Raw genomic sequence first — 25,000 nt, forward strand, 5'->3', positions numbered from 1 at the left:
GAGTTCGAATGCCTCTTTGGTCAACTTTGCCCTTCATCTTTTTGTGGTCGATAAAATAAGTATCAGCTGAATACTATGGTCGATATAATGAATTTAAACCTTTCAGAAGCTGCTGGTATTGAGTCAAATTTTCAAACCAATATTAGAAGACAGATTTTATCTTCATTTAGTCAGTTTACCCGCATGTCCTTATTTCTTTATTGCCCACAAAGGGCTGTACATAGAGGGGAGAAACAAGGACAGACAAACGGATTAAGTCGATTATATCGACTCCAGTGCGTAACTGGTACTTAATTTATCAATCTCGAAAGGATGAAAGGCAAAGTCGACCTCGGCGGAATTTGAACTCAGAACGTAACGACAGACGAAATACCGCTAAACATTTCACGCGGCGTGCTAACGTTTCTGCCAGATCGCCGCCTTCTGCCTAATAACTGGCATTTAGCGTGTGTTCACCTACCACTACGTGATCGTGTGAACGGGGCTTCTAGAATTATATTTTAAAATCAAGTTGCATCATTCGCAATGCAAATCTTATAATACCTTAAAATACTGTATACACACAGACATACATACAAGTTCTCTTTATATATATGTTTCTGGTAACCATTATATACATTACGTAAGATTTTCCTAGAAGGTATTTGTCAATATAGTATGAGCATTTAATGGCATTTACTGAAGGTGCGGTGCAGCTGAGAAGAATCCGGAGAAAGATTATCAACTATATAGTCGTCTATGTCTTTTGCTATAATTATTTTCTACTATTGAACTCTGGTCGAACAATGATTTTTTCATATGCGATATTCTAACGTTTAAGTTATCAATGTATTTCATTTATATTCTCTTTGGAAATGGCAAATGGTGGAACATATAAAACGCGGTAGATTTTGGTATGAAGAGAAACAAGTTTATGGAAGTAAGGAGTACTTCTTCAAAGTAAATCACAAAAAGAGAACGAGTATGTGTAGACTCTCTAATAAGTACAATCAGCAACTTAATATCTTAGAAATCGTTCTCCAGTTCTAAAAACTAAGAACAAGCTAGATAATACTTTCTTTGTATCCAATCATCCATGATGAAACGTAAGACGAGATTTCTGCATCTAGAATGTCTTTCAGTATTGATTCAACTCACCTTGTAGAAGTGGAAGAAAATACATTCAAGTCGCTAAAAACAATATCTGTTGGACTGAAAATTAATTCGTTTTTATTTATATAATGATGATCCTGGCTAGATGGAAATGAAGCTTAAATATTTGATGAGTGCGCAAAAATGCAATAAGAAAATTGAAAATGATATTTTAAGGAACGTATCATCAGCATCATAATTTCTTGGAAGAGAACATGGTTAGAAAAGTATTAAAACACACTTCCACAAAATAAGACAGTCATATAAGTGGAATTCATACACGAACCGTCACATTCATAGTCATCCGATTCCACTACATAGAAATAAAATATGCTTTACTTTCACGGAGAAGATAAGTCTGAAAGATTGCTTGCATGCCAATGGAAGTCTGAGTATTGACCACCGGAGTCTTTAATTGCCAAGCTATAAATATATAATCGACATCCTATATTGCTGTATGTTTTCATTGTACTCTTGTACATTAGGCGCCATCCGTGTAGCAATTTCCGTATCTTAAAATTCGCTAAACGAGATTATTTGACAAACACCCAAAAGTAAAACACATTTATTAACAGAGGCATGTATGCGAAGAAAAGAAGTAAGTACGAGAACAAAGAAAATAGACTCTCCAAAATACAGCACGATATCTATCTGTCTCACTGTCTGCCTATCTATGTGTGTATCTAGGACATCGGTTATATTTATTTCTATGACATTTGTTAAACGTATTGAAACTTCTCTCGTTCATGTGTTAGAAGTACGTAAATATGCACACAGATAAGGACTTATATATCGGGGATTATCTTCCAAAGATATCAATTCCCTGTAGGAGCACATTCCGATGGAAGAGAAATGCGTCCTGTTGTAGAAAATTTATTCGAAATGAATTAAATCACTAGATTTCCTACAACGTTGTTCTGTTTCGTAGCAGAAATATTGTATCATATCTCATTAACAGAGAAAGCGCTTTTTTTTTTTCGATTCAAGAACTTTTATAATCGGATCGTGAGTCACTGTAAAATGGTGGTCTGTCTTATGAAGTGGAAAAAATACGTTAAGAATCTGAATTCAGGTGTTAGATAATCGCTCGTAATGGAAGAACAGCAGGAACAATGGGGGAAATAACCTTACGTAACAGAACACGCGTTCATCCAAGTAGAAAAATGAGTATTTAACGCAAGGTGTGTTTTACTATTCTTCATTCCGTTTTCGTAAATTAATGATTTTGATTATTGATTTCCTTCTCCTCTAATACTTCTCCCCTTCTCCCCTCCTCCTCCTTATCCTCATCATTATCGTCATCATCAATATTAACCTCCTCCTCCTCCTCATCCTCATCATCATCATGCTCATCACAATCATCACAATCATCATCATAACCATCACAACAACCAACACCAACATAACCACATCACGATCATTATCATCGCCAATAGTTTCATCACCAGCAGCATCACCGTCATCACCACCACCACCACCACCACCACCACCATGATCATGATCATGATCATCATCATCAATTATAAATCCTGTCATCATCATCAGCAATCATCGTTTCTTCTCATCATCATCACCATCATCATCATCAATTATAAATCCTCTTATCATCATCAATCATCAATCATCAATCATCATCATCATCAATCTTCTCATCATCATCATCATCATCATAAAGGCAGAATTTAATTTAGGTGATTTTAAAAGTGCAAGTTATTTAGAATATCAATGTGATTGGCTAGTTAGATTATTGTGTCCATTATCAAACTGATAAGAACTACCTACCCTCCCAAGCCTCTTCCTCTGGGAGTCCGCTAATAGTTCCCGTCTTCTGAGTTGGTGCGGTGACAGGAGAAATCGACCGTTGCGTCTCTTAGAAAGGGGAGCAAAATATAAATAATCATTGAAGTTAAGGCTTCGTGAATTTTAGCTCATATGAGGCATTTGAAAAATAAAACTCATACGTATACATACTCACTTGTATATAATAAATACTCATGCACACTCATATGCATCTGTTTACATGTATATATCTATATATGCACATATATATGCATGTACGCATATATGCATGTACATGTTTATGTATATATATATATATATATATATATATATATATATGTATATATATGTAAATATATATGTATATATATACGTGTATATATGTATAAATATACACATATTTGTTTATATGTATATATATATATGTATATATATATATATATATATATATATATATATATATATATATATATATATTTATATATATAAATATACATACGTGTACTTACATATATAAGTACATATATAGGCACATACAAAGATATATACATATATATATATATATATATATATATAAATATGCAGAATTGTGGATCGGTGAATAAACAACACTAATCTAAAAAAAAAAATAATGATGCTTCTTTTTTTCATTCTACATGAAATATTTGTTACAATTATATATTGAAATATACAAACAGTTCTGTCGTTCAACCCTTAATTGTGTCCCGATGATGATATGAAATATCAAAGATTGGGCCGGTAGTATAATTATATTCTGTTGAATAGAAAATTAGGTTTATTTTTATCAACAACAAAACACGTTTATTTCGTTTACACAGAATATATTATAGAGGACAGGTATAGCTGGTTTGAGTGCGATTGACTGAAATTAGTACCTTTCACAAATATTCCAATGAACCCAAACGTGTTCCGTTATACGAGCGAAAACTCCATCGCGGCTGAAATAGAACGACAGCGTTTGCATGGAAAAATCTCGCTCCCAATATTTCGCTGTAATAGTAAAGTGGTGTAAGTATCAATACTAAGCGAATAATGAAACTGTGTTGGAGAATTTAGGATTCATTTTACGTCAACGAAACAAAATACAGCTGCTTTTGTTATGAGAACTTTTATTTACAGTTTCAAGTATATGGGGCGGAAATGAATCCAGCAAATAGGCAAGCTTCGGGTATGCTACCAAATCCAACAGAGAATGATTTCACCTACAGTTTTATACTTAATTCAGGCGTAAGTCATGGGTGTTCACTCTGACTTTCGTATTGGCAATGAAGGCAATGGTGGGCTTCAATTTATTTTTGTGAAAATTTCACATTTATAGATTTCATTCGATATGTACCTAAGGCAATTTTTCCAGCGCAGTTTTTGTAATTATTTACTTCATTGCCTGCATACAAATGAAAGGCGTTTCGGGATTGCGTACAGGTTCAGGACATTATCTAAATTAATCTCATACATCAAAAGGATTTTGTGATTTTAGCAAACAGCGTCAATTATACCAAGAATTCAGGGCTTTTAGCTGGTAAAGTCGTCAACATCGGGGTGAATATATACATAGATTTAGGATAGCATTTAGTTTCGGTTTTAATTAGAGCGTACTTTGTTGTTAGAATCAATAAGGAAAGCATAAGTAACACAGATATTATAATATAATCGCATCTCACAAATTCAAAATAGGACAGCGTAAACGTTACTTTAATGGAACATCCATAATGTATATCAAGATATTTGTCAACAGTTAAGTCACCGATCTACAATTCAATCATATACATACATATATATATTTATTTATGTGTGTATATATATACATATATACATACATATATATACATACATACAAACATATATACATATATATCTATCTATATATATACACGCATACATATATACATATATACATGTCCATATGTAATACTTTCACAATTACAAAAAAATCTATTCAACAACTGAAATTAAAATTGTAAACGAAAAAATTCACATTACAAAGGAAATGAAACATAAATATTAAAACACACGCACATACACACACTGTAGACAAAGCTGATAAGAGAAAGAGAAAAAGAAAATAACAAAATTAAAATACAAATATAAACAGTTTAAATAAAAGTAGAGAGAGAAATTAGAAAATTAAATATATAGTCAAGTTGACAGAATATTAGGTAAAATAAAATTAAAATATAAGAATATACGAAAATTAAAATAAAACAGTCCAACAAATATAAAAATTATACAAACAATGAGAACATAAAAAAATAATGAAAAAATACACAATTATAAAATATAATTATAGGGACATAAATTGTAACTAATGAAAATTTGAATGTTATAGTACGTTTTAATTGAGGTTCAGTAAAAAACGTTAGCGGTGACTGGTGATGGCGGGCTGTCTGGTGATAGTGGTGAGTGTTGTGATTTCAGATAAGTGAATGTTAATGTGTTCATTTGGTCTTGGATGCGTTTGTGGTAATCATGGCCAACGGTGAAAAAATGTGAGGAAACAAGTGATTGTGTTTTATAAGTGGTGTTTTATTAGCATAATATACATTTCCTTTCCATAAGATAATTTAAAAGCAAATTACTGTTAGCGACAAATGATTTTCTACATATATTTTTACGTCAATGATTACTGTGTTGCTGCTAACGATACTGCTGCTACTACTACTACTACTACTACTACTACTACTACTACTACTACTACTACTATACTACTACTACTACTACTACTACTACTACTACTACTACTACTGTTTTTCTTACTGTTTGCACAATCACTACGATTACTTCTAAAATTATATATATATATATATATATATATATATATACTTACATAGAAACATATACATATATATATTATATATATATATATATATATATATATTTGTATGTATGTATTTATATAGGTATGTATGTAAAAATCCTAATTTTATTGATGTTTCTAAAACTGTAAGCTATGCAACGCTCAGAACTTCTCTATCAAGTATTGTTACATATTTGCATCGCTATAAGCTTCAGCGGTTATATATGAAGAACGCTAACAGGAACTTTGAGTCATCATTAAATTTAAATATACAGCCACAACACCCTACCCCTATATGACAAAAGATCTGAGCCATAGTATTAACACTATGAAACAGAATTATAAGTTTTAGAAGATTGATGTAGATATTTAATTCTATTGAGGTAATTCGTACCAAAGAAACAGTTGCATCACCTGCTCTCACATTTTTTCGGACTATCAAAATATCAACAGGCATCCAATCTGATTAACGTCCATATCAATCCTCTCTGTTTGCTTGGTCCAGGTAAGGTTGCTGCACATACTCCATTGATGAAAAATATCTATATATATTTTCACATATATGTCATATATGTCTTATTTACTTGGTACATGGAAGCCTGAGCAGCCGCAATCAACTGAAATGTTCTGCACCAACATGAAGTTCTCGTTACAAATGTTTCACGATAACAGTGCAGTTGCGCATACATGCTAGTATCCCGCCTCCACGACACAGACGGTGTACAAGAAGAAGCTGAGAACGACAAGATAGTATATATATATATAATATATATATATATATATATATATATATATATATATATATATAGGTGTTGGTGATGTCCTGCACTTAATGTGTATTTTATATCTGTATACATATATATATATATATATATATATATATATATATATAGGTGTTGGTGATGTCCTGCACTTAATGTGTATTTTATATCTGTATACATACATATATATATATATATATTATATATATACATGGTCTGTTGGTCTGTTGAATAAGTATATGGACTGTTACCAGAGTAACGAAGTCAAAGCAGGCGAAGCGACGCCACTTTGCACAGATTGACCTTGAACTCTGTCGTGCATGCGCACTAAGTTTTAATATCCCTACTCACTTCTACTTTTCACAGTAGTGCTCGGAAGGAAGGTGTGTAGCATGTGGTCGTCGCATTGAACATGACAGAGAAATTTGAGCTGAGAATCTGCATCAAAATCGGCTAAAAGCTTGGCGATACCTGCTCAGAGGCCTACGCAATGTTTTCAAAACGTTTTCATCATTCTCGACTATTCTGTGCTAGTCGCCTTCTCACAGTGTTATTTAGCCTCATTAATTCGTACACGCACACAAACACACAGATGCTCGCGCGCACGCACACATGTGTATATATATATATATATATATATATATATATATACAAAAATCAATAAAGATTCAAGTTAATTTAAATGAATTTACTTGAATATGGTACCTAACTTAGATGCACCAAAAAAACTATACTGTTTTAACAATACAGTAATGTGGGGTGATTATAAGCGAGAAAGAAGCAACAAGAATGGATAGGTTTTTAGTACAATCGTTTCATACAAGGACAGGCTTTATTAAAAGTTGCAAAAATTACAGCATATAAACGTGTCCCGTACTCATCAGCTAAAATACATGTGAGTTCTCTAGACATCCTAGTGGTTGAGGCTATACTCATGAAGTAATGTAGATAATTAAGTAACATAAACAGATTTCCAAAGTTCATTAAAGTTCTTTAAAGAAATGCACACGTAGTTTCTAACAGCTATTTCTTGAACATCCCATCTACTGGGTCATCGTCTTGAGCCAGGAAAAATGTATGCTAGCAGTTCAAATTTTGGACAAATAGTATTTGTCCAACATTTGTCCAACATTTGAACCGACAGCATTACTTTTCAATCAAACTGTTCTCATTGTTTAGATTCTATTAATAGACATTACTGATTATCTTCATTTGTTCATAGATTTACCTAATGGTTACTTATTTTAATTGGATTTCTAATTGGATTTCTCCTCCCGTTCAATCCAAAATGAACCCCAAATATCATCACTGATGAGGAACATTATTGCACTGTTAGATATGTCTAACCTCCGATGACGGAAAACTCGACTCGACACGATGATCCAATAACTGGTATATAAGTGAAATAGCTGTACACCGTTTTGTTATATTACTAAATTAAATAAAATTTCCTTGTCAAGTATTGCTAAACTGTTAACCTTTTCGTGTCTGTTATATAACGCCTCATCAATTCCAGTTGTAGGACATTGGCACCTCAGTTCGCGAATGGGATTACATCTGCATGTATATATATGCTTGTATATACATACATATAATATGTATTACATACATGTGTAATATGGTAAAATGTGCATATGCATATGTGTGTATGTGCGGTGCGTGTGCGAGTTTGTAAATATATATATATATATATATAAATATATATATATATATATATATATATATATATATATATAAGTATATATATATATGTAAAAATATATATATTTATGTAGATATATATTTATATACATGCCTATATATGTATATATATATATGTATATATATATATGTATATATGTATATATATACATATATACATATATATATACATATATATATATGTATATATATGTATATATATATATATATTATACACACGTATATATATATATATATTACACATATATATGTGTATATGTATTTATAAATATACTATAACTGCTGTATATACAAACATATACATACATGCAAATATAATCCCAATGACGAAGTGAGGTACCAATTTCCTACTATTGTGATTACTAAGGGTTTGTTTTAAACAGAGAGATGCATTCATTAGTGATGCCTTTTTCGATCATCCACCATTTTAAATGCACAAATTACCTTTCAAACAAAATAGTTTATATTATAAAAAAGGGTAGTGGATTTGGACTCGAAACATCTGTAATGATAGGTTTTCTTCATTACTGACTAGTGTGGCCAGGCACTGGCTCTTCTGATGGTTTCTCATCTTAACTGATTGTAAGTGTCTTTATGTACATTATTTTGTCGTGTTATAAAAGAGGGTCTACAGCAAATATTCTGCCCAACACCACATATTTGCTTATCAGTTGTTTGACCATAACCAGTTGAACATGTCCCTTATTGGCTGACGATATTGGACATCTCTGATCACGAGCAGAAGCAGTGGCGGAGCAACATAAGTTAAGAAGAATTCTTTGGGGTTTGAATAATTAATCTTTGGAAACATATGGGTTTCGTTCAACAACCTTAAACAACCCTTATTCAAGGATCTTTTGAGCGGGATGGGCTAATTGACTTGAAGAAAATTCTAACTAGGCTCCACATGCCATGTCATGAGCTGCTTATCTTGACATAAGATCACCATGTCGGGCACATATTCTTGTGATCCATGTGCCTGGTGTACTCTTGCCAGACGGGTAGTTATGATAGGTATACTGGGATTCGTATATCTGTACCCCAGTGTCACTTTGATGGCATGCACTGCTTCCACACACAATAATAATAATAATAATAATAATAATAATAATAATAATAATAATAATAATAATAATGATGATAATAATAATAATAATATCAAAAAATTATACAGAAACGTGTTTTGTCAGGTTGATGAAATATACATTGAAATATTAAACGCGTATCCAGTTGACTAACAAAGTATTCTTTATCTCCTTCCCTCTTTGCATTACTCATTTACTATGTAGTGAAGTAAAATATCAACTATTCCGACTTAATCTGATCTTAACAACTAATGTGTGACAGTAGGCTTCTCTGGTGATATGATATACATTACAATCAATTGCCATCAGTTTAGCTACCTCGTGCTTGTTATTAACTATGTAAACGCTGCACTATAAAACATTTATTCCACAAATCTGTTGCATCGTGAGATGTACAAGTCTGACAAATAATTCAGATAGACAGCAGTGGTTAGGTCTGCTAAAATAGTCAATAACAACTGCGTAGTTACTCGATAAGGTAATAGCAGTTTTTATACTTACTGGGTATGATTTGTGTATATGTGTGAGATATCAAATTCTTTCAATCACAACTTTTACAACAAGTCAATTATGCTATGAACTATTTCAAAAGAAATTATAGAATGCCGAAATCCGTGTGACGTTATAACTAACTATTATTCCATCGGTTACGACGTGAAAGGTTCCTGTTGATCCGATCACCGGAAATTATTTGCCTGTGCAATTAACGTGCGAGTGACGAGTACTCCACAGACGTACGTGCCCTTAATGTAGTTCCCACTGAATGTGAAAAGGCTGGCCCTTTTAAATACAGGTACAACCCTCAATGGACTGCAACACCGTTGAAATGATGTGTCTTGCTCAAGGACATACGCATCGACGGGGATCGTACGATCGTGAGCTGAAAACCCTAGCACCTTCACGATATGAGCAATGTAGAAATATAGAACACATTGTTTATTATAGGTGCATGGTAGCAATGGAGGTGCAATGGCCCAGTGGTTAGGGCAGCGGACTCGCGGTCGTAGGATCGCGGTTTCGATTCCCAGACCGGGCGTTGTGAGTGTTTATTGAGCGAAAACACCTAAAAGCTCCACGAGGCTCCGGCAGGGATGGTGGTGATCCCTGTTGTACTCTTTCACCACAACTTCCTCTCACTCTTACTTCCTGTTTCTGTTGTACCTGTATTTCAAAGGGCCGGCCTTGTCACGCTCTGTGTCACGCTGAATATCCCCGAGAACTACGTTAAGGGTACACGTGTCTGTGGAGTGCTCAGCCACTTACACGTTAATTTCATGAGCAGGCTGTTCCGTTGATTCGCATCAACCGGAACCCTCGTCGTCGTAACCGACGGAGTGCTTCCAAAAAAAAAAAATTGTAGCAATTATATGGTGCTATGAAGCCGTCTTCGTGTCTGTAATAGAAAAGTTATAAAAACAGGCACAAATATATATATATTTGCAACTGATAGGATAAGGAAAAGATTAATTTTTTTAAAGTTATACAACTATAGGAGTGGCTGTGCGGTAAGTAGCTTGCCTACCAACCACATGGTCCCAGGTTCAGTCACATTGTGTGACACCCTGGGCAAGTGTATTTTATTATAGCCTCGGGTCGACCAAAGCCTTGTGAGTGGATTTGGTACATAGAAACTGCAAGAAGCCCGTCGTATATGTATATATATATATGTGTATATATATATATATATATATATATGTGTGTGTGTGTGTGTGTGTGTGTGTGTGTGTGTGTGTGTGTGTATGTTTGTGTGTTCATGTCCCCGTAACTTAGCAGTTCGGCAAAACACACCGATAGAATAAGTGCTAGGCTTACAAAGAATAAGTTCTGGAGTCGATTTGCTCGACTATAAAGGCGGTGCTCCAGCATGGAAACAAGTAAAAAGAAAAGAAAGTAAAAGAAAGAAAATAAATGTGTTACGATAATGAACATAACATTAAATCTAAACAATGGCTTATTCTATCCTTACCATAAGCTTAATAAAACTTATCCACGCCTTATCAAATCATCCCCCTCAGTGTCATTAAAGGGATAACCAAAGGTCTGTCGATAAGAATATCTAACATATCCGCAATCAAAAAGATCTTCGTTTATTTTGCACCATTTAATACAGCATTAAAATACAGTGGATTCAATAGGAAAAATATCATGTTTAGAACACAATATTTAAAAATAAATTAGACAATCGTTTTCCAAATATTGCGAATTTAAACATCGACACACCTTCCATAAACAACCCGGCCGATTATAGGAACCAACAACATATTAGAAGATACTATAATTTGTTTAATTATAATAACAATAACTATACTGGGCAGAACAGGAACAACTCGGGGAGGAGACGAGAAATTATATAGTTCACACCTCCCTTTTCCCTTCAGGTCAGAAACGTCCCTAAATTATTTTTTAGGCTTATCGATAGGAACTTCCCACTAGGTCATAAATATAATTTCATATTTAGTAGAGCCTACCTTAAATTATCGTACTCAACCATTACTAATCTAGGGTTTATAATCGCGGCCAACAATAGACTTAAAATTAGAAAAGGCAGCATCAATAGAGATGATAATATAGTTTACCTTAATATGAAGAATAGTAATTATGAGAACCCTGATATTAAAGATAAAAAAGCTAAACCTGGAAATAAGACATGAAATTGTCGTAATGGCGTGTCGTATATAAAGTTAAGGTTTCTACCCTTAATGAGCCTAAAATGATATAGCAAGTACGACTGATTTTAAGATTAGATACTGGGCACGCACAAATTCATTTATCAAACACGAAGCAAAAACTTCAACCACACAAGCTACACACATCAATAAATTAAAAATGCGCAATAAAGAATTCAGTCTAGATTGGTTTAAAACACACCATATACACACACACACACACTAAATAAGTGCACTTTATGAGCGAAGGAGGCGATCCACGTACTCCGTGCCGACAGAAAAAACTTATTTAATAATATATCTGATAACATAATTACATGAAGACATAAATATCTTTCAACTTTCAAATTCTTCCCTCAAAGTAATTAGCCTATAGAATTTTAATCTAGTCACCACTCATATTTGGATTACCCCACATTCCTACTCTCTGTTTTCACTTTAATACCTTTCTCACTCTATCACCCTCATCTCCACATTCCTACTTTCAAATTATCTTGACTGACCACTAACTGGTACACTTTCCCTTATTATCTCTCTCCTTGTTTCTCTTTCTCTCGTTTCTTTCTTTTCTTTATTCCTCTCTTCCTGTTTTCGATTTGACCTTATAAATACATTCCCTGCTTTTAGGTCACTTTAAATAAAACCCTAGATTCAATAGCACAGTGTACAACCTTTTTACTTGGAATGACCAATTTTAGATACTATTGGATTTTACTCATAAGGTATTCGAATCTTATATGCATACCATTCTGCCTAAATAATGGATCTACAAATGCAATATCGCTGCATATCTCACATCTATTTTTATTCCTCCACTTCATTCTCTATTTCATATCTTATCTAAATTAACTATTGCTCAACCATTTTCTCACACCGTCTCCGATTAAGGGATATAATAAACATCCTGGAAACAGTTGTAAGACCTTCTATATAGAAATGTTCTAAAATCTTCACATCCTTGGTTTTTTTTATCTCATTCTGAAAAAATGCTCTCTCTCTCTCTCTCTCTCTCTCTCTCTGTATATGTATATATATATATATAATTCTCTCTTCTTTTATGGGTTTCAGCCAGAGACTGAGTTCATGCTGTTACATCAACTTCACTGCATCCGGGGATGTTTCCAGTATTGTTTCTGGTGAAGTAGATGTGTGCTCAGCCGGTATTGCATATAAAAACTGTCTTCACCTTTTTTGAAGATTTCCATTTCTAAACCTTGCAGATACCTAATGTTCGGTGGTTGGGCATTAAAAATAATATACTTATACACACACACACACACACACACACACACACACACACACACACACACACATCTATTATGTAAAAACTGTTCTGTCTGTTTGTGTGTGTGTCTATTAGGATCTCGGGTATCCTCCATCCTATTGCACTCAGTTTTGATATGTAGATACCGACGGTATCAGGGCGTCTATAAGTCTTGAAAAAAATTATTCCTGGTGAGAATGCGATCGATAAAGACCGTGGAAATGTGCATTTGTAAAATCGTTTTTCTTGGAATAGAAAAAATGTCTATCGTTATTTCTTTTACTGGTGTCTCAAATTTAGGTTAAATCAGTGTTTCTCAAAGGGGAGGCCTATGGGACGGTCGGACAAGTTGTTTGGAGAAAATTTGGTTTAAATGTTTGACAACTCTGCACCGTTCATTGGACGGGGGGCGTTTTGCTTGTACCTATCTATTTCAGTATATGGGGGTGCATTCGTGCATTATTTCATATTACATAATTAAATGTTTGCCAAATCTTTGACATTGCCCTTTTTTTTTAATGTTTCACCAATTTGGGTAACATTTGTATGCAAAGTGCATGCTTAGCATTTATGTATGATGGTTATAATGAAATTAAAATTTTAAGGGAAATAAGTAATATCTTTATTAATGTGTTCCATTGAAAACATTTGAAAATAACTGGTACAATTTTTGCCTCAGGTAATATTTTTGCAACTCAACAACGAATGGTATTACTGTTGAGCAAAGAAAAGCTGCGATGACTAATGCATTTTTACATAAGGAAGGAGCAAGATCTTATGTACGCTCATGTTATTCCTTAGATTAAGAAAGTAGAGGTTCCTATTGACCTTCAATTTATCCCTAAGCAGAACAAGAATGTCATGTTATAATTTGTTGAGTTTTATTCAGTTAATGTTCAATTTGATATATAACACTAAGCAGGAACAAGAGCTTTCTGGAAGAAGAAGAAGAAGAAGAAGAAGAAGAAGAAGAAGAAGAAGAAGAAGAAGAAGAAAAGAAGAAGAAGAAGAAGAGAAAGAAGAAGAAAAAGTTAGTTGTGTGCAAGAATGTTTGAAGAAGTTATTTAGTATGTGATCTCCACAAAGATTGAATAAAAGAAGGAGCAGTAAATAGTGATATATCGGGCGGGTTTAAATACTGGGAATGAAGTGAAAACATTTCAAAAGATTCCAAGCCAATATACTAGCGGAAGAGTTTGAAAAGACTAAGCTGGATGGGGGATGAGTGTTATGGGATGTTATGCTTTTCTATCATAGTCATTTCGTTTGAGAGATGAAAAGAAAATAGTTATCGCTCCAATGAATAGAATTCTGTTAATGTGGATAATGAAGGAAACATTAGGAAAATTGGACATCTACTTAACTTACAATAACATTCTCTCGAGAATATTGTAAGGTGTATAGACGAGAGTATTAAAGAAAAGCAACAAAGGGATTTTGACGTGGTCCAAAATTGGAAGGAAATGCGACAAGGATTCTGGTATATTTTAGAGGAGGAAAGGAAATAGATTTTGATGTTCATTAATAAGAGTCAATACGAAGACTAGAAATAAGGATTAATTAGATGCTTTGATGTAAAGAAATATATTGTGACATTTTTATTCCGTTTATTTTGATCTAAAATTAATTAGATTCACTTAATGAATAAACAACATTTATCATACATATTACACTATAAGTATAAAGAACCATATATAAGTATATATATAAATATATATATTGATGTACAGAGGCAATTAAGTATTCGTAAATATACATATTTTTATTGTACTAAACTTGATTTTATGGGTGTTTGTTTCGAAAGGGGCTGACTAACAGGAATGTGGTAGACTATTTTCATCTAACCTGCAAAATGAGTCTTTTAAATAATGACAGAAAACGAAAACGCTACTGGTTGTCTTACGCACGAACAGGAATTAAAATTGATAAAATGCTAGAATAACTGTTAAGCTATAAGGTAAATTAGTGGCCTTCACTATCTGCAGGAACCTTGTGTCGGAAATTTAAAAAAAAAAACCCACTTAAGATATATAATTCAACAAAATGACGGATTATGAGGGGTTTTGTAATAGTGTAGAGGAGGGAAGAGGTATTACTGGACAGGGAGAGCATATTTTAGCGATAGGATAAATATTTCTGAAAAAAACTACATGGAGGGGGAACGGGGTGACAAGGAAAAGACATACACATATGCACACACTCACACATGTAGAAAGGAAGAAACAACCACTTACTAAAGAGAGAAGCCTACGCCTTCTTTTATATTTATATATGTGTATTTATAATTATATATTTATAGCTTGTTGTATGGATTTAAATATGTATGTAGGTGACAATCTGTTGTCGTTTTGTTGTTTCTCTTCGCTTCCTAATCTCTCTTTGTATACATATATACACACACACATACACACGTATATATATATATAAATGTATGATGTACACACACACACACTCACGCGTATATATATATATATACAATTTTTTATGAGCTTATAGTTTAAAAAATAATATTATTATTTACAGAATTTTAAAAATCGACACTCCTTACCAGAAACCCCCGCAGAAAAGCACGAATTTTGTTAACACACGCACATACACACAAACACACACACATATGTATGTATCTTACACACACCACATGCACATATTTGTATGTATCTACTTACGTGTGTGTGTGCATGAATATTTGCTTGTGTATACCTGATTTTCCTATTTCCGCAGGTGCTGGTTTCTGTTTCTGTGCCGGATGTGGTTGTAAATGTTACCTATCAGCCACTGATATTTTTCCCCCGATGGTTTTTCCATTATTTTTTAAAATCTTAATTCTAGTCGTTTTGACATCTCTCTAATAACAGTGGTTACACCTTCCAGCTTCTTTAGCCCGTCTCCTCAACATCTAGTTTTCTTGACATCTCGTCCAACTCGTTCCTAAATTAATTACTGCCAATACTAGTTGACACTTCCTTTCTTTCTGACGTAGTGTTCTGGCCAAGTCGTTAGAAAGCTCTTATTTCCCAAAATATAAAGTACATGCCAATGGTTAATTTTTTTCTGAAATCTCTAAAGTCAACTGAAATTGTATACACCTAGTTTAATTTTAACTTATACTCAGCTTTTGATGTTGACTTTTTATGCATTTGCATACCCTCTTTTCCTTTCCTAAATATTGCTTGAATAAATATTTGTTGTTAAATTCCAGTTAACAGTGCAAGGTGTATGCTTAAGCACTCCCTCAAACACACAAACACACGCACGAATGCACACACATACACACACACACAGAAAAACACACACACACAGTGAAACATACTTACACACGCACAGGAACGCACATGGAAATACAATGACATTCACAAAAAACATCCACATGACAAGAGACAGCTCTCACTGAAAGTTTCTTCGAAAAGCGTCCACATCTACGTTTATGCATTTACATTATTATCAACGCATATTTATGGTTTACTCTTTTTTAATTATATGCATTCAGAATTAAGTCTTCTGTGGTTTAAACAATCACATTTTCATCTATGCCTTGATGGCGTCATTATTTTCAGGGTAGACTTTGATTAATCAAAAAGTTTCCTAAGCCGAAGAAAAGTTCAATCTGAAGAAGTATATTTATACGTTAAAAGTATCGCCAAAGAGGACGAATAATTTCTAAAATAAAATTTTATAAAATAGGATTAAATATACAAAACTAAATTTGTATAACTCTATACTGTTCAAGACCCAAATACATTACTTTAGCTTGAAAGTTACATTTATACCATAAGTCATTGTAATAATAGATGTCGCACTGCTTAAAACTATTCACAGACACGTCAGAATAGGTCCAGACAGGCTATATTAAATTTGCGTTAAATATTCAACAGCATACATCTCTCTCATTGACTGTTCCTTGATAGAAATAATACAAATGTATTTCAGTTAGAAGTCAATCTAATTTAAATTTCGTCCAAAACTACTAGGAAATATCTATGATGTATACAGTAGGGTCTAAATGTACAAGAATGTAAGAAAAATATGCCATGTTTCTACTTTGTGAACATATGATATCGAAGAATGATTTCACAAGAAAAGACGAACCTCAGTCAGTACATTCCTATCTTCAATTTGGTGAAACATATTGGGTTGTCCGTGAAGTTCGTGCCCATTTATAGTAGCTTACCTTTCGACTTATTTTAGAACATGGAGTCCATAAAATAGGATTTGACTACACCTCCATTTAGAGCACAGATTAAGCTATCTTTTAGTGGAAGAAGGTTTATGTTCCCATAACCTGTGTTCATTCTGTAACCCTTTGGAAATGGAAGATAAGAAAGTTCCTTTTCGGCACTTGATGCTTTGGGAACCAGACAAAAATTGCTGCTGCTCGACTGGGATGTGTTACCCCACCCTCCATATTCACCAGATATTGCTCCTTCGGATTTCCACTTATTCAGGTCTCTGCAGAATAGTCTTAATGGTAAAAAATTCAGTTCCTTGGATGACGTAAAAAGATATCTTGATGAATTATTTGCCATGAAACCACCTCAATTCTGGGAAGAGGGTATTTTCAAGTTAAAGGATAGATGGTTAATATTTGGTTGATTAAAAATGTAATGTCAAGTATTTATTGACCGTTTTCTTTCCTTTAAAAATCGGCACGAACTTTCCGGACAAACCAATACATTCTACAAAGTTAAATAGTTAACACATAATCTTGCTAATAACAACCAGCTGTATATAGATCACCTAAAGAGAGCAAGGAAGCCACAGGTATGCATAATTCTAACGTAATTTCTCGAGAAGTAAATGAGTATGTAGATAATTACATAATATATTCGTGAATGTCAGCCTCAGGCACACAAGATCATCACATTTGTAAGAGAAGTCGAATTAATGATACCAAATAACAAACTGCAGTTGTATTAACTGCATAATTATAGAGACAGTCCTTGGCTATAGTAGAAATCTCTTGTTTCAGTCCCACAACAGTGTGAACGAACTCAGCCACATAGCAATAGCTACGCTACTTTACAAAATCAAATACGAATGAGTGTTTATTTTACAATGATGTAAGGACATTATCTTTACGTTCTGATCAATAGAAATTACACGTCGAATAATGATTATAAAATGATATAATATCGATTCCAGATTTTGCACAGGACCAGCAATTTCGGGCATGAGTGATAGTCGTTGACATTGACCCCATTGTTTATCTGGTATTTATTTTGTCGGGACGAAATGATGAAAGACAAACTCGAGTTCGGTGGAATTTGCACTTATAACGCCCGGCGTGCTAAAGATTCTGCCAGTTCACTCATAAAGTAATAATAATATCAAAAGCTTAAGATAAAGTTCTTGATACAATTGCCAAATATTTAGTACATTGTATATTTAGTGAAAATGCGACCATCGCCACACTTCTGCTAAGTGGCGTTTAAATTAAGTCAATGTACTTCAATGTGCATTTCTATATAAAAACATTACTCTTTAATACGCATTTACACACTTTCTTCCACTCCTCCCAGCCAAATATATAGGAATTATGTATGCATGCATATAATCCATATGTGTCTGTATATATAAGAATGTATTGATAAGTGCAGCCATGACCAATTAGTTAAGCAGATTGCTTGGCAGCCGTAAGCAATCGTATTTGATCCTAATATGTCATGTCCCCTCCGGCAAGTGTATTTACCATATCCGTGACCAGCTTAATCATTCGTGGGAACGCAAATAGACTAAAACTGACTACTGTCTAACAAGTGACGACTGGCCAAATGGATTGTGCTTGTAATTACAAAATTCAGCTTTTTAATCCATTATGTTATGTATAAGAGTTACATGTCTCTGACAATTTGACATTAATTAGTAGATATTTATATTACTTTATGTAATTAACAATCACCCTATTCTAATGAAATGTATGATATCGTATATATATCTTACAGACTATCTTTCATGTATATTGCTTTGTTACGTGTGTATGTAAACGTTTTGTATGTATGTTTCTATATATATATATATATATATATATATATATATGTGTGTGTGTGTGTGTGTGTGTGTGTGTGTGTGTGTGTGTGTGTGTGTGTGTTTGTGTGTGTGAGTGTATGTGCGTGTACGTCTGTTTATGTTCAGCTAACTACAATGTGAGTTACTAGTAATTAGGCTAAATTCAATTAAGCATTAATTGTCAGATGCTGTAAATCACACCACCGGTGTTTGGAATATGCTTACAAGTGTATATATGTGAGTGTATCTGTGTGTTAGGGAACAAAACTTGTTCTTAAAGTGAAATTTGAATTTTACGGAGGATAAAAGTGAATTTTAGTACTAAAGTTAAGTAAATAGAGGAATATATAGCATTTATGTTATAAGCTAAATGTATGCAAACAATGTATGACAGGAAAGTCACCAACAACATGCGTTTTCAGAATCGTGCTAAATTCAACGAATAAAATCAATCGACATACAAAAAAGAAAGAAAGCAGATGCAACCAGAAGTTTTTTTTTTATGTAAGGTCATCAATCATCATTATAATCTACAAGCAAGTTCATTGTTCCCAGTTACGATTAGCCATGCGATCTGCAGTTGTTCACAATGTTCCTCATACAGCGATGTATAGCAGAAGTGAGAGAAAATTAGAAAGAAAAATGTATAGCTTTTTTGATACCACACAATTCTGTACATTCTGTTCAATAACTATAAGTAAATATATATGTTATATATATATTATATATAATATATATATATATATATATATATATATATATATGTATATATATGTATACATTTATGTGTGTATACGTGTGTGTAAATATATCTATATGCGTATTATAGACTTAAGTATACTTACATACATAATTTATATGCATGTATATATATATATAATATATATATATATATATATATATACATACTGATGTATATATTTCTATATATAATGTGTATGATTGTGTGTGTGCACATATACATAGAATATGTGCGCGTGTGTGTCTGTTTTGCGTGTACAACAGACATCGATTACATTATATTGCTGTTCATGTTATTTATGTGTAGTAATAAATGGGTGCTTTTTATTGATTGTTGAAAGACTTGTAGGATTCTCTGACTGCGAAAGATGGTTTCTGGTTATTGTGCATAAGAATATTCACGCGTGCTGGAGATTAACTTTGAAACGAATCATTGCAAATATTGAAGTGGCGCCAGTATATTAAGAAGCAGAGATAGCTCTTTGGTTAGTAATCAATAAAATGAAAAAGGAAAGGAACGAAAAACTGATTGTCTCATTATGTTGTTTCCTTGAAGTTGGAAACTGAAATAGACGTCTATCAGAAGATAATTGGGGAACACTTCATAGGAAGACTTGTTATAGATTTCTTTTTTTTTATCTTATTTATTGCAGTTTACAAATTTACATGTTTTCTCAAAAGCTTCCTTTTCCATGCAAAGTGAAAAATAATTAATCCAGCTCCGGGACAATCTATGGCTGCCCAATATACAGAAAATGAGAGTGACAATTGACAATACAGACACTTTTAGCACTTCAACTAAAAAACGTTACTCTCAGCAATTCATGACACTACATGAAGACATCTTGTGTAAACGCTAAAATAATTGTAAGAATTCTTTTACAGATTATGTAACGATTGCTTTTTGAAAAATGGCAACTAATGTTCGAATGATTTTACAAATTACTTTTACAGTCAGAATTATGGATCAAATATAACTGCTGCATTCTTCTCTCATTCAGTTAGTTTACTTTCTTTTAGTTTGAGACTTACTGCTATTGCCCAGAACGACTTTATCACTTCGATAAAATTTCTGTAAACTGTGCACCAGCATAAACCTTATGTATTACTAATGTAGTACCTAATCGGTTTTACTAATGAAATATATAATGATACATAAATGGTGTGTATTATGTATCATAACTTAATTGTGTTACATCTCAAGGTTTTGGTATTTTAGCTTTCTTATTCTAGGATCCTTATACTTAATATCCATGTTTATATTTACATCTCTTTGAAATTACACCTTATCAAATGGTTGATCTGTTTCGATATTTTCTAGTTAACATTTTAAGACTAATTACGTAAGTTACCTACAAAGCAAATATGCAGTTATTTGAATATGGTCTTAGAAAAGATAGCTATGCAATATCTTGATGTACAACCTGCACATGACTACTGTTAAAATATCTTTGACTACTCTTTTTGATCCCGTCTCACAACGCATTTTGAAATAATCGTTTTGTTAAATTTCTGTGCAGGCAGTGATCTAGAAACATATTCATTAATCTACGTTGGATTTCTACTTTCATTTATCAAATATACTAATATATGAATTTTACCAAACATCTCTGATCATTACATCATGCTAGGGCTTAATTCGAAGATAAACTCATCCTCAGCTATAAACATTTAAAATGCTTCGGGGGCTTGATTCAAAAGAGGCACCAGGATACCATGACTTAAATGTTGTTGTATTTGGGAGGGATTCCATGGTGTGAGTGAGTTCTCTAACGATCCGAGTTCTTGCCGCAGAGTGTTGAAGTACTCACGTGGCAATCGACTACTTACTGGTTGCGATTCTGTGTACCTGTAAAGGGGAGTTACTATCAACCTAACGGAAGTTAACAGCATTTTGTGAATTAATCATACACAAGATTGTAGAGGGATGCAGGAAACATGCTCAAGATGCCATACAAATCGAGGGTAATCCGTTACACAGGGGGTGTGAAGCGAACTACTTAACTAAAAGTCTTTATCTGTAGCCATATAGCAGCAATTCCGTTTACATAGCAGCAAAAATGATTACACGACGATATGGACAATTAGAGAGAAAGTCAATGATAATTTTCCATAATGTAACTAATATATTGAATAAATACTCAATTGTTTCAATAACATTTGCGTATATATGTTTAAATGAATTGAGATGTTATAACTTACATATATTGCTAGAATAATTTAAACTTTTATTTTGTTACTACATACTCAGGGATAAATTTAACTGATACTAGTAATCATGATGCCTAGATGATGCTATACTAAATCATTGGAGGTAGTATTTTGTATCATCAACATTGAAGATGTCCTTTTTCTTTGAATAGTAATTTTCTTTCACCCAAACCGATTTCTATAGAATTTAAAATTACATAGAATATATTTAAATAACATAATTTTGATACAACTTTCAGAACAGAAAATATCTATTTCTCAAAACTTTTCCTCTGTCATGAATATCAAAAGGAGTAGAATTTAGATTAGGTAACTTATTTTGTTTATAAATGAATTTATTCATAACTTCGAGGAAAATGGATTTAGTAATTCATAGCATGTAAATTCACAGAAATTAAACCCTATATTTTTTCTTTATCAGTAATCAGAAATATTATCAAGGCTAATAATAAATTGCATCAATCATTAATTTATAGGTTTCCATTGGTAAAAATTAACAAATGAATTGGAAGTTAAGATTATTTTCAAAACTATTTCAGCGAGATCTTACAACAGCCCTGCTGCATGCTACAAATATTATTATTATTATTATTATTATTATTATTATTATTATTATTATTATTATTATTATTATTATTATTATTATTATTATCATTATTATCATCATCATTATTATTATTATTATTATTATTATTATTATTATTATTATTATTATTATTATTATTATTATTATTATCATTATTATTATTATTATTATTAATGGTAATGATAATAATAATAATACAATGCACAACGAAATAGAAACAAAACTAAGAAACTGTTTTCACATTTCCAGGAGTTTAACAAATGCAAAACAGAGGCTGAAATAACAGATATATAGAAAATATAGAGATGGTTATAGATATTTTGGAAAGAATGTAAAATGTAAAATATATCGAGGCAACAGTATTATGATGGATAATAACAAAAGTAATCTTTGAAATACTAGCAGAAACTGAATGGCATGTGATTATACCAGAATAGACCTCTGAGAATGTCAAACCAACGTTACCCTGAGATACACCTATACATGGAGATAGAGAGTTCAAATCTAATCTACAAAATATCAATTCACGGATGTTTCCGGCACAATAGATAACGGTGAAAATCTAGAAGAAATGGAGAATTTACCCAAATATAAAACATGGACAGCAAGAGATTCCTGAATGTGGGTTCTCGCCGCAGACACTATCCTTATAATGATAATACATCATGCAAAAAAACATAAGCAAAAGTCTGTTGTTTACTCAAATGCATAGTAGAAAATGTTATGAGACATATCGCACATAAAATTTAGAAAACTTTCAATTCAACAAAACCAAACCATGCCAAACCAAAACATTGCACATATCCAAGGGACACACAGTTTCCTCTGGAAGGTTAGTGAATGCAAACTACAAGTAAGAATAATAAATGATAATTTTGATCTCTGATTTAGGCAGAGCACCAATAATTTTGAAATGGAAGTTTTAGTTGATGCCATCGTCATCCATATTTAACTAATACTTAATTTTCCGATGCTGCATTGAAGAAATGCAAAGCTGATCACACCTGTGTTTCAAATTAGATTATTGAGGCCGCATAAATACCGTAGCGTGCTCTGATTTTGCTATAACTATTCTGTTAATTTGAAGACAAGGATTTTTAAGAAAGGAATTTTAATGTTACTCCCTTGGACAGCCAACTCGATGACTAAATGTATTTGGTTCTCATTTTTATCTACTCTTGAACAGAGTTTAAACTCAGAACTTCAAGTGGTGACGTGTAATACTGTATAGCGTTTTGTCCATTTCCTTTACACCTTCGAACAACCATTAGCATTACAGTAAGAACGTTAAAGGAAAAAAATAACAATAGGAATAATCGATGACAAAGATCTACCGGTTAAAACACACTTTGAGTATTGGAATGGGAAGAAAAAATGTTATTTAGTGGTGTCATGACCTGAAGAGAAAATATTAGTGTATAATAATTTATACAGAGTTAACAATCTGGACTTTGATTTCTGACGAAAAACATTATTTTGTATATCAGATTTGTTATTTGCTTTCCATGTAAAACCTAAAGTAAATCCCTGGTGGATGGCTCCACAAAATCAATTGAGACATCTGATATATTTTCTAATTCTAATACTTGTCATATTCACAACCCTTGCTGCAGAATATGTTTACTGTAATTCGACACTTCTCAGTAAATTTCAATTTCTAAATGGATTATAATGACATAGAATTTATAAAATGATAAGTTATCGATCAACGTGCACATCTTAATATTCCCAAGAAAAATATTTGATAACGGCAAAAGAGGGAAGCACATTAACCGTAAGATTTATTTATTGCAGACTAATTCATGAAAATAGAATAAATCAATTAGAAATAACATAGTTATTAGTTTCAACGCAAAATTTTAAATAAATTTGCCTCAAAATATAGTAGTGAGTCTCACCATCTGTAAATACTTTGTCATAAGTCTTAAAGGCACATCAGAACAATATGCTTGGTTTACCATTCATATAGACGCATACAAATACACATATATATATACATATATGTGTTTGATTCTGTGTGCGCGTACTTGTTCTTCGCCCCCATGGATCTACTAGGTATATATGTGTGTGTGTATGTGTGTGTTGTGTGTGTGTGTATGTAATATATATATATATGCAAAGGTGCTGAAAGGTTCTCTGCTTCGGGCAAAAGACAGTACAGGAGGATCAGTTAATTATGACTCTGTTCAAAAGAATCCTCTCTCAGAGCCACACACCTACTGCAGCGGTCCTCCGTTTTTTCCAAGCTCTGTTAAAG

General features: G+C 32.7%; 1 protein-coding gene across 15 annotated transcripts in view; it reads right to left on the reverse strand.

Annotated features, from left to right (window-relative positions):
* Positions 1–25,000, reverse strand: part of LOC115215203 (protein lev-9) — a 731,789-nt gene that overhangs the window by 48,551 nt on the left and 658,238 nt on the right. For 14 of the 15 annotated variants that reach the window (XM_036505264.1, XM_036505266.1, XM_036505263.1 and 11 more), the window contains one exon: positions 2,914–3,000. The exons of the other annotated variant lie outside the window; for it this stretch is intronic. In XM_036505264.1, the coding sequence (XP_036361157.1) occupies positions 2,914–3,000 (87 nt within the window). The remainder of the gene's footprint in view (positions 1–2,913; positions 3,001–25,000) is intronic. 15 annotated transcript variants of the gene reach the window in all.

The sequence above is a fragment of the Octopus sinensis genome, linkage group LG8 (genome assembly GCF_006345805.1).
Source record: "Octopus sinensis linkage group LG8, ASM634580v1, whole genome shotgun sequence".
Taxonomy (NCBI): Eukaryota; Metazoa; Mollusca; class Cephalopoda; order Octopoda; family Octopodidae; genus Octopus; species Octopus sinensis.